The sequence below is a fragment of the Lissotriton helveticus genome, chromosome 3_1 (assembly GCF_964261635.1).
Source record: "Lissotriton helveticus chromosome 3_1, aLisHel1.1, whole genome shotgun sequence".
In the NCBI taxonomy this organism is placed as follows: Eukaryota; Metazoa; Chordata; class Amphibia; order Caudata; family Salamandridae; genus Lissotriton; species Lissotriton helveticus.
Window position 1 is genome coordinate 44,676,191 of NC_136061.1, and position 12,181 is coordinate 44,688,371.

The 12,181-nt window shown below is 44.4% G+C and overlaps 1 protein-coding gene across 2 annotated transcripts in view; it reads left to right on the forward strand.

Moving 5' to 3' along the window:
- The window catches only part of CNPPD1 (cyclin Pas1/PHO80 domain containing 1), a 34,366-nt gene extending 23,232 nt beyond the window's left edge, over window positions 1–11,134 (forward strand). For both annotated transcript variants that reach the window (XM_078679199.1, XM_078679200.1), the window contains exons 5-8: window positions 3,183–3,311; window positions 4,856–4,917; window positions 5,484–5,601; window positions 5,999–11,134. In XM_078679199.1, coding sequence (XP_078535325.1) covers window positions 3,183–3,311; window positions 4,856–4,917; window positions 5,484–5,601; window positions 5,999–6,769 — 1,080 coding nt within the window. In that variant the 3' untranslated portion in view covers window positions 6,770–11,134. The remainder of the gene's footprint in view (window positions 1–3,182; window positions 3,312–4,855; window positions 4,918–5,483; window positions 5,602–5,998) is intronic.
- The last annotated feature ends 1,047 nt before the right edge of the window (window positions 11,135–12,181 follow it).

Consider the following 12,181-nt stretch of genomic DNA (forward strand, 5'->3'; position numbering starts at 1 on the left):
TATTCCAGGAAGATGTCTGCTTAGACGGTGCTTATGCTTAATGGTGGCTCCATCGCCATCTCATACATGAATTCGAGAAACAAAGAACTGTACTCAGTAGTCGGTGTACTACTGGCAACAGTGAAAAAATTACATTAACTTTTGATTAAAATAAACATTTTAATGTGAAATTTGTGGGAAAAGGATAGAAAATATGATTCCAAAATTAATTATTCTAACATTAATCTCCTGACTTTCATCTCAAAGCAATGAATGGATCAGAAATAATCGCATGGGGACCCACCCCCTAACAGTAGGCCTATGATGAGCGTTCTGCATCTCCACAACAAGTCCAAGAGAAAGTGTAGACTCTGCAGTTCACTGTGGTAATTTACCTCTTGCAAAGTCTTTACTCGCACAGATTCATGCGCACATCCCTCTTATTCTTGGGAATCAGTCTTGTTCGGCCTCAAAGGTCGGAATTTAACCACAAGAGGGTGTTTAAATTAGCAAACTAATGGAGGGTTGAATTAAGTGAAAGCCACTGTGAAAAGTGTATGATTCAGTGGAGCGGAATATCCTATTTGCAGCTCTTAAAAGCATTAGTTTACACAATAACAATCTGCTCCAATTTAAATTATTCTACTGTACCCCGGTTGCTTATCCCTCTCGTTCAGAGTTTAGGGGGACTCTAATCATCACTGTAATCGTATCCCTGTTCAGAGGTCCACTGAGCAAGCAGGAGCTACTGCGGCCAACCATGGAGGTTGAGGCCTTTTGTCTCCTGATGTCCCAGGCCTGACCTACTGTAGATCCTGAGCCACTGGTACAAGTACCACTTCAGCACTTGATTCTCAGTGGTTGTGTGGTCGAGCATCAGCAATAAATGATTGTCCAGTCAAATACTTTTATTTAAAAAAAAGATCATTTATATACGAGCACAAAGTAAAATACAACATTCACAAACAATACACACAGCCCCTGGTCTGTGCTTTTGCGTGTCATAGGCGGGTCCCTGAGTCCCACTCCCTTCTCGCTAGTCATAGTAATTATTCCCCATTCACTATAGATGACATTCATATATGCCCCACTCCCACTAGTAGTCAGAGCCTTATGATTCCTACTCTTGAGTCTCGATCAAAGTCTAAAATTCCTCTGCCCTTCCTCCAGAAAGCAGTCTGTCACAGTAGGAATGGCTCCAAAGCTGTCGCCCCACATCACAAGCCACGGGAGTGACCAACCCAATGAGGGCCAGGGGTGAGTTGTACACACAGCAGCAGGGCCTTAACTGAGTGAGTCTGTAGGCTCTACTACCGTGACACCGATAAAATGGTCCTGTTCGCTTCTAATGATCAGTACACGGCATGCTGCCATCACCAGGCTCGTGCTGCCTTAACTCCCAGTAAAGGCAGCACCCTTTCACTACTATAATGGTAGCTCTTTAGGGACGTTTTCCGTCCCAACAACTGTATTTTTTTGCTTTGCTGTGGAAACTCGGCTGACCCTTTTAGACTTGGACGTGTGTTTGTGCATTACACTGAGGTCTAGTGCAGTCATGTATTTGGATGGACACGGTGTGTATAAGCCATGAGTCGATACCTGCCTTCTGCATGTTTTAAAATATGTAGTGTCCTCGCCCTTGGTTGACTTGGCACTCAAGGGTTTAGTAGGATACAATTAATTGTTCCTGTATTCTACTAAAGAGCGTACACAGAGTATTCCTGAACATTTCTACACCACTGTAAGCATTCAAAAAGCAGGTAGGCCACTTATGTATATGGTATTTCTGTAGCGGCAACCTAGCGAAAAGGCTGTGGATCTCTGTACAAGGTCTTCAGGCAATGATTACGGCTACAGTTTCTATACTGTTTTCATGCTTCAATTTAAAGCACAAAATTGTGAAATCCGCCCACCCCAGCCTGTTGAGCAATTTGCTCACTCTGTATGTTCCTACACGCATGTTACGGTCAGCGGACCGGCAGTCGGTCGCTGTCCCTCAGGTAAAGCGCAGCCGGGCGGGAGGTCGTTCCTTCCGCTATCTGGCAGCTAGGCTGTGGAACTCCCTGATGGAGCAGGTCCGAGGCATGGACCGTTTACTCACCTTTAGAAAAGCTATCAAGACTTTCCTCTTTCCGTCAGCCTAACTTATGGTTTTTATGGCGTCCCTTTTGTTCGTGGCCTCTATGCGTTCCTTCGCTGGGGCAGCTCAGCGCTATTTAAGCTTTATTAACATTAACATGCAATTTAAACTAAGATCCTCCATTTCTTCACTTTATTAAGAATTTGCAAATCTTACTTGTATGGGTAGGACGTTGAAGTTTGACTGGGACATCCTAGCCAGACCTTGCTAGACAAGGAATTTCCTGGACTATTGCCAGGGTGCCCATTTAGTTTTTTAACACTTAATTTGCTGCCTTACATCGCAAGGTCTGTGGTGCAGCATGCCCTACGTAGGTCTAATTTAAAGAGGTTGTAACTATTGAAGCAGGAGCCAGTTGATGCAGATCAGGTGCAAACGAAGCTTGTTGTTTTCCACAAGCTCTGCACAGAGAAATGGATGCAGCTCATTGTCCTGCTAAGGTGAAATGGTTGTAGACCTTGATACGCCATAAACACGCAAGCTGTTGGCTTTGGCCTTCTAGTTCACCTGGTTGTTGTCTGCTCTCTGCTTCTCCTGCATTACACATTTTTAAATGCCAGCTAGCATACACATTATTACTGCTTGCTTCTCTGAAAGCGGTTGTGGTTGTGCCAGTCACGTTGTTGATGGTTCACATTTGGCTTGGATTTGCCTGTCTAGGGCAATCGTCTGATCTAGAGTCGAGGACCTACTCTCTGATTTGACTTCAAATTCTGGGCGTTGAACATTTAGAGTTAATTATGCACTCTCAAAAACTAAAGATCACTGTATGCTTTTATACTAAGTGTTCTGATTCTGTCAGATTACATAAAAACTGTGTAAAATAAAGAGAATCCATTATAAAATGAGTTTGTAGCTCCTTGTATGTCATATCTGGTTTATGACCACTTTTGGTTCTGTCGCAATATGGATTCCAGAGCCTTGCTTGCGAGTGCCCTTTCTCGAGGGCAGTCCTGATGTCACTCCTCCGGGCCTGTATGCCTGACCACTGCTTCCATGGATCTGTTCTATTAGATGCTCTGTAGGACCATAATGTGTTGACTCTCCCTTGTGTTGATTGCAGATGGTTGCCAGCAAGTACCTGTACGATGAAGGCGAAGAGGAGGAGGTGTTCAATGACGAGTGGGGAACAGCCGGCAGCTTGGATGTGCAGACTGTCAACACTCTGGAGATGGGTTTCCTGCGCGCAATTGTAAGAACCTACACGTGCCTTAGCTTGGTTTGTGACTGCTCATGTAAAATAGAGATTGCAACATCTTGCAGGGAGAAAAATCCCATTCTAAATCCTGCATGCCAGTATGGTTCATTGCCCAAAGAAAAAATGAAGTGCTGTCCAGCTCTGGCTTCCTAACCTGTAAAGGCACAACTGGTGAGGGAGGCCAGCAGCAGGAATGTTGTCCCAGAGAAAGCATCCTGGAGAGACGGTGGCGATGTAATTTAGAGTGAAGGTTTAAAAAAAAAAGTGGTGGGGGGTATCACTAATTATGAACGAGGAGCTATGGATTTCACCTTTGTGCATTGAAAATAGAGAAGAGACCTCGTAATGGGTAGCCATGAGTGCAATGCAGTAGGGTTGAGAGCGTGGCAGCATGTAGTTGTGCTTTGATTTTCAATGCGAGTACCGCATGCATGGTGCAGTAGCCCTTATGCTTGTTGTATTCTTTTGAGTACGCCTCTCACCCTGGGCCTTTTGATGAGATTTTTCTGAATCTGAGGCATCCACTATAAAATCAGCCACGGAGCCATTTAGATCTGGTGTCCTACTTTTGTCAGGAGTCTGTCGTGTGTGATTTAAAGGGTGAAACTTTAGACCTTGAGTTTGATATATCAACTTAGTGTGCCCGTAATCCTGACTTCCACCCCCATCGCCTCTCCTAACCCTCCAGTTCCTCTCTTACTGTCACTCATTTAAGTCCCAACCTCCCAGAAGATTCTCCCATGATATTTACTGTCCTCTTTGGGCTCTCGCCTGTCCTTCCTTCCGCTCACCAAGGTACACAGGTCTCGATGATGGTCTCTGTCTAACCCTTCTAGACCTCCCTTCGCTGCTTCTCCAAGTGACTTCCTTCTGTCTAACATAAACTGCATTTCTGCCTCAGTCTGACTCTTTCTTGTGCCTCTGCCTCTCAATTCTGCTGGCCAGAGTCACTCTTGCCCATGTAGCCTTCCTGCCCAGTCTCCTGAACGTAGCTGCACTCTGTAAGGTGTTTCCTTCCCGATTGTCATTCTGCCTGCCCTCTGTTGCTCATCCATTATTTACCATTTGCCAATATATTCCCCCCAATTAGAACAAGGCTTGTTGGTGTCTAGGCTTGGTATGTCTGGTTAGATCGCTAATGTTATTTCTATCTCCATAGTTTAGGGTAGTACCTCGGAAGTATGCTGTAGCATGCATTTAATCTGAAGCACAATATTCCCGTACCATCAGAATCCGCACAAGTTTGCGCATTCTATCATTGCCTCTTACTGCTGTCCCTGGCTGTGTTTCATTGTAATAGCACAGAATTAGGAAAGACCCTTCTCATTCTGCCCCCAAGCACCATCACAGAGGAGGCTGGGTACCTGCCTTTTATCGCTAACCTGTAGATGGTGTTCTCCTTCGAGCTCCTTCCCTTGGAGACGCCTCGATGCCCTGCGATTTCACCTGATAGAAAACATGCCATTGTTTCAATTCCCACCCTGTAAGGAGCTGTGTTCTGTATGCTTCGACAGTAACCTCTTGTCTCTCTCCTATAGGACTGGAGCCTATTCACAGACCCCAAGGAGTTTTTCCAAGTCCTCAGTTGGCTGGAGGGACGGTAAGTCTGCAGAGTGCTAGAGCTGCTGGCTGTGTTTGGGTCTGACGAGCGACCATATAGATCGGATCTGTAGGATTGCCTCAGAACTACTTCAGTGCACAAAGGCACACAGCTTGCCATCCACTCCCTGTCTGGGGTGGATTCTTTAAGAAGGAAAGTCATGGCTGTAGAGCTTGTGGGTAGTGCCGAAGGTGTCGTGGGTCACTGCCCATACATGACACGAAGGTGGCATAAGTTCATACCGCCATTGATAAAGCGTGTTGGGGTCAAATTGTGATTGATTGCCTCCTTTTAGTAAAGTTAGCCCCATACCTAAGACTTTATTTGAACTGAATATGCTCCTTAAGTTGTCTGTATGCACAGTGACTTAGGTATTTAGGTTCTGATTTAGGAATCGTCTACAGTAATTGTTTGAGTGGCCTCAAATTGAAATGTTATTTTGTATAGGTGTGGTCATGCTTACTGCTTTTGATGTTCATGCAACGTCTAGTTTGAATTTGTATGGCATATTTTGTTAACTTGTAATATTTGACTTGTTGATAATGCCAGCCATTTCCCCTTTGTAGGGTTGCAGAGCGGCAGGGCAGGTGTCGTGGTTGGTTCACCTACACTGATCTCTGTGTGCTTCTGGAGCAGTGTGTGTGGCAGCAGGCCCTCAGTCAGTTCTGTCATCATGTTGCCAAGGTAGGATACTGGTATCGAACATCAACATACTTTAACAATTAATGTCTTCTGTGTCCCTTTTTTACTGCGCTTCCTTCAGACAGGACTTAGCAGACTATGTTTGGGTGATCTGGTTTCTCTTTCAAGTAGTTTGCTTTTACATAGTATACTTAGCAAGCACCATTGGTGAAGTAAATTTCCAGTTTCCTTGCACAGCAAGATTATTTGGGTTGGTCAGCTCTATTACAATGCTTATCTGTTGTCCTGTGACTAATTTACCCTTTTACTCCCATAATATTTTTGTCGTTTGTTTTTGGCCTGGTCCATTCCTCTACTAAATATCTGCGCTTTTCTCTGCTTGCTTATTTCCTTATGTGAGTGGCGTGCTTGCATTAATTTATGTCTTGTTTTTTCACAGTTGGCATGTATTTTGGGAGTTGTATATCTGGCCGGTGTTGCCACTCTCTTTGCATCTGTTGCCGTGGTGCACCAAGTGGTGCATGTGGAAAATGTCACCGTAGCCATGGCTCCAGCTGGGGAACCCCTTCTGGACGAAGCGTCGCTGCTGAGCCCAGAGGCACCACAACAGATCCTCAGCCCCCAGGCAAGTCTTCCGCCTCCTAACCCACAGAAACCTCTTCAGACCCTCCTGGCTCCATCCTCAAGCCGCCCACCAGATATCACTGTGTCTTTCAACCACGATACCGGTCCGCCTGTTGAATCGGTCACTCAGGCATATCTTTTGGAGAACGACACCCTGGAGAAGCGTTCTGGTGTCACAGCTACCGCGCTGTACCTGTGGGGCTCTGTCCTAACAGCATTGACCTACAACGAAACACCCAATTCTGACGAGGAACCACTGCAAACCACCACACGCTGCCCTAAATGTCAAAGATGTCAACAAGTCTCTCGTTTATCTGGGCCTCGCCTCAAATTCAACAATTCTGAATCCTTCCATCATTCTACTCTCATTCAATCCGGACTGATCTTCCATGAATCCCTTGCAAAGTCCCTGTGCAAATGTTTCTCCTACACCAACAGAGCTCACGCATGGAACCCCTCCCTAGGGTTGGCTCCACACAGCCTTCACACAGCAGCGGACTTCATGAATCCCCTGGTTCAGAAACAGTGCTCCTTAAAGACTGAGACTGACTACAGCCGCCTGAAAACTCTCATTGTTGCAGGATGAGGATGATGCATGTGACTAAGAAATAAGAATGCCGAACAGCCTCGTGCTCGCGACCGCTCGTGCTTGCTGCCTGCCCAGTAGTGAAGTGCAAATCCTGCTGCTAAAAAAAATGTTTTGGTAAGCTCAGTGAGCTTTGTTAGCAGATCTTACTGTAATACCGAGTAGTAAATAGACACGTGGCTTCGCAGTTTTTGCATCTTCCTACTGCGCAGGCGATTGTCTCTTTATGCACATAGACACATAAACACACTCCTCAGGTGAGTGGGGAGTACATTCACACAATACACCATATTGGGAAAGTTGTTGGTCTTTCTGCAGAGGCTTTTTTAAACTATCTTGCTGAGATTTGTTAAAAAAAAACACTTTTTTCACACATCCCATATTTTGTCAAGTCCCTGAAATCCAGTCTTCTATTTACCTGACATTTCATAGGGCGCTAGGATTGTATTTGTAGTGGAAGTCCTAGTAGAGACAGAATCCTTCTGTTCTTGTAGGCCCTATTGCAGTTTGACATTGTACTAGGCTGCAGGAGCTGCTGTCAGTTTGTTTTTAAAGAGGTAAAAAACAGAGCAGGAAGATCAAAAATGGTTCTGCTTGGGGATGTTGTCCAGTATTGTCCATCTTGTTACTTGCAGATTAAATCCCCAAGTATCGAAAGCGCTTTCCAACTCCTAGTTAGTTGGTGCAGCTGGGTTACGGGTTAATATAAAACCTGCGTGGAAAGGCTTTATTCTCTAAACGAAGTGGCCTTCCATTGGCCATCATAGTGCCATGTAGACTCATTGCGGGGCAACTAACTCCATTCCATCAAAGTAAGAAATCAACTTTTTGAGGCGATGGAACAAAAAAGGACAGAAACTGATATTTTAGTTCCAAAGAATCCACCTGGACAGATAGTCTTCCTGCATGAAGCTTTAGAAAGGTGAAATGTTCTAACCGGACCTTTGCCCACACACCACCTGCTCTCAAACTCCTGTTTCTGTGATCTTTCCCTGACTGACTGCAGACTGTTTTCTTTCTCTGCAATGGAAATACTACATTTTAAATAAAGAATATAAAGCAGGTTTCCCTACTGTCAAAGTTGAACCAGCTATCTGTGGTCAGAGGGCTGACTTTACATTCTTTTTGTCTTCAGCTTGAACAGCTTGAACAGTTTGAACTAGAATCTGACTGGGTTTCATCATACCCTGGGGGTATTCCCCCAGTAGTCAATGAAGTTGGGTTCTGCAGCAGCATCTTGTCATATAGCGGAAGCATGACCCAGAGTGCGATCGCTCATGCGATCGCTCAACACCCGGTGTATCTCCAACTATGTACTGTGCTTCTGTCTTCCCCAGATCCTCAAATCTAAGCCGTGATTGTGCCCATTTGAGGGACTCTGCCCTCAATAGCCATTCATCAGCAGCTAGCCGTATCTGCCTTCAAATCTTGTGTGCCTTCAAAAAGAGGAACTGTCGCTTTCAAGACAAAGTGGAAAAACACAATATTCCTCAAACCCTAGGCAGAAAACTGATGCTGTTATGTTTGTAAACACGCCTATTTAAAAAAAAATATATATATATAGAACAAAGTGCTATACAATAGTCTTTTGACTTTGCAAGCTTTTTAGTATGTTTTTTTTCCTGGGCCTCCTCATTGGATCCCATGTGTGCAAGATTAGGTCCACATAAAATACTTCTGGTGTTTAGGAACATTGAAGCGCTTGTAAAACAGTCTGCATGTCTAGTTGTCTTCCGCCTCATTAGCAAAAACCCTTTTCAATTCAAAATGGCAATAAATTACTTGATCGTATATTAAACCCTCTCCAACGCGTGTCTTCTGGGGAAAGTGTGTCCCCCATGTTGTAGTTTAGTTGCAGCAGGGAACCAAGAATGCCACAAAATGTTGATTTGGCACATCCAAAGCAGCACCACATCAATAGCCCACAGTCTTACGCAAGAGATTGAAAAAATGTTGTGCGATAAATTTTCATGCTAAAACATTGAATTCTCAGACCTCCAATCTGAAAGAGTTTGGGAAGTTTTGACCTTTGCTTGTCAGAGTTTGTCTCAAGACACTGACTACAAATAGCACTTTTGCAATTTCAGTATTGCTTAGTTTGTCAACCTTTTGAATTTGTTTTGGGATACAATAAAGCACTTCTTTACTGCATGGCGTAGTCTCTTTTCAGAGACTAAACTGTTTTATGCAATATTTTTAGCTAATTACGTGGGAATGAGCTGAGGGTACACAAGAAGTAAAGGCTAAGCATGCTTTTATTGTGTATAGGTGTCGGCATATGAGGACAAGTCCTGTTGCAGAAGGAATACCTCAAGTATGCGTAATGTACACTAGGCTGGCACATCTGCAGCTGAAGCGCTATGCAATCTACAAGTTTGTATAGTAACGTAGGTTCAGCTGAAGCATATTCTAAGTAATGGGCTATATAAGGCTTGACGGTGCGCTTTAAAAAAAATACATATGCTCCTGTTCTTTAATTTTCAACGAGTGGAATGTTAGGACAAAGGATGGGACCTCAGGAGAACATAGTTCTCTACCCTCTTTTCCTATGGTCCCTAATCTGAAGGAGAAGCACTTACCTGTACCAAGTTCTGTCCGAATACGTTGATATCCTATCCTCCATGGGCTCTTATGACCTCACTAGAGCAGGGCTACTTCCTACTGTAAAGGTTAATTTTTCTTGAATGAAGCATACTTGTAGAGTATTAATAGTGCAGTGGGACAGAGTTTAGTAGAGGTAATCATATGAAAGCATTGTCCCTGTAAGAAAACCACAATCGGCTAACACCTAGTGGAAAATCATCTTTGCTTGTTCTTCCAGTATGTATATGGTTATACACCATACAAGTGCTAAGCTGCATTAGGATTGCACCAGGCACAGAATAGCCAGGGGTTAAGTGTCTCCTAAATTTGACAGGGTTTGTTTCTGTTCCAGAGGTGGCCCACTCAGCTTGCGTAATCCTCTCCCATAGAGTTGACTGTAGTGACAATAGGGTTTTGTTTTTTAATCCGATTCGGGCCTTATTGGTATATTTACTTGTACAGTCTGATGCACCATTAGCTGGCTTATATTCAAGGTGCAAGTCCCCGACATTGGATTCCAAAATTCAGTACTTCTGGTTTTGGATGGTAAAATGGGGGTGAGGGAATTGCAAGAAATAAATTCTGAATTTGTGCATGAGGTTCACAGGGGAATAGTTTCAGGAGACTAGGACATGCCTTTTTCAAAATTCATGATTGGTCCCTTCTGATTGTGAACAGAGGTAGGAATTGCAGGGCACTCTTTTGTCTTTTTCTGATTTTACAGTTTGCAGACAAGTTTGAGCTGATGCAGACTGTTCTCTCTGGGCTGGTCCAGCAATCCAATGGGGTTTACGGTGAAATTGGTTTTCGGCAAAGTGATGATGCTAGGGTGCGATGTGCGGTGTATGCGTTAGAGAAAACGTGGGTAGCAAAGTTCAGAATGTCTGGTGCTAAGCAGTTTTGGGATTCCAAACTGGTTGCTATCTTTGCTCTTGCAAATGGGTACAAGAACTTAGTTGGCACCTCTGTATGTGATAGTAAACTCAAAAGGGTACAAAATGTAGGAGGGCAGGGAGGGGTCGCATGACATTTGTGTGCTATGTTGCTGTTTTCGTTGTAGGGCTTATAACCTGAAAGGCGATGTATGAAACTGGTAATGTTTTGCAGTTGGTGGCTAAGAATGCTTTGGTTTGTGGAGAACTCAATTATGGCCTTTGGTACATTGTTGTAGGCGGTAACAGGTAAAGAGCGGCATTCATGCAACACTTTTTTCATGCCTCCACCACTCCGGCGAAATCTATTGGTGCGACCATTGATTTGGATATAGGCATACGGTGCACATGTAATGGATATTTGCAATGATGGAAGGTAGTGTACATGTGTGCTCATCCAGATTGCATTGGAACGATAGCTGCCCCCCTACCCCCACTTTGGAACTGTAGCCACCCCCCCCCCACTTAACTTACGAGTATCTCTACTCAAGATATGTATTTACTGTCCCTTTTTATTCAGACAGGATCTCCCAACTCTCATTACATGATGAGACTGCAATATAAACTCCTCTGCTTATCAAAATGCTCTTACTCCTCCATGCTCTGTGTTTTGTCACTTAGACTGAAGTTTTCTGCTCTTGTTCACACTCACAAAGTAATGTCACCTCTGGAACTCTGCTTTGAGCACAGTTGTGGGACACACCACAGCGACATCTTTCCTAATATGTGGGTTTATTTAGCCTCACAAATGTTTTCAGAATATCATATTCTTTGTTCTCAAAGTAATATTTTACAGCTACATTTTGTCCTCCTTTTTTGAGTCTCAAATAAATGCTTTGTTGAAACCTGTTTAGAGTCTTGTGTGATATGATCCTTGTCTCTACACATTTTGTGGGAGTTTCACCTGCTGCTGTTCAACAGCAGTACTGAAGGAGTGAAATGTGTTGTTTACAGTTTTATTTTAGTTTATTGTATTTTGCTGTAAGTGTGGCATGGGTGGAAAACTGACGCATAAACACTCATATACACAGGAGCACGCTTTCTCACACACTACTGGCAGTCGCCAGTATAGTTATAGTTATGACTTAGCGTTTTTTGGTTGGCCAATAACTTTGGCACTATGTGACGAAACTTTCCCAAACAAAAAAGTTCATCCATGTGAGGAACCCAGCCATGGACCTCATGAGCATCGTGAGAAACCTCACAGGGTGGTTATGAACCAATCTGGAAGGGAAGGACCCGGTCTAGATGTCCAAATGCGTTGTGGGAGTGTCACTGATCAAGAAGGAGGAAGACGGACTATGCGGTGTGCATTATCGTCAGCGAATGAAGGAGTGGATAAGAGTCCAGAGAGGAGCAGACCGAAGGTGAACGCGAGAACCAGAGCTGGTGAGTATGCAGAACTGCCCTTAGAGTTTGTGGACCTCCCGCAAGAAGAGGAAGTAGACTCAATGGTTGAGAAACGCTCGCAGAGCACCGCTGTAGAGATCAGTACTCCCTGGAGGGACAAGGAGGCTGGATCTTCCATCACTGCGGCCCTGGAGTGTTGTGGACTCGGGCAAGTGCCTACTGTATGTTCTTTCACATTGAAGGGTTGGTGGGCGGGGTTGAGGGCCACACCGCCTTGAGCACCGTTACTCCCCGCACCTAGGCCCTTTACTGGTAGGACACTGGTGGAGGAGCACAATTCCCCAACCCTCGTGTAAGTCAAATAAGCAACAGCCTAAAATTTAGTTTGTTTTCTTTTGGGTTTCTGCATCCCTCCTGAGGACCACACCCTGATGTGGACAAGGACCAAAGGAGCAAGAGACCCGAGACGAGGACATTTGGCCTTATAATTTGGAACCACCCATACTCCCTCATAGGGTACTAGGAGTACTAGACAATCCCTGTGTGG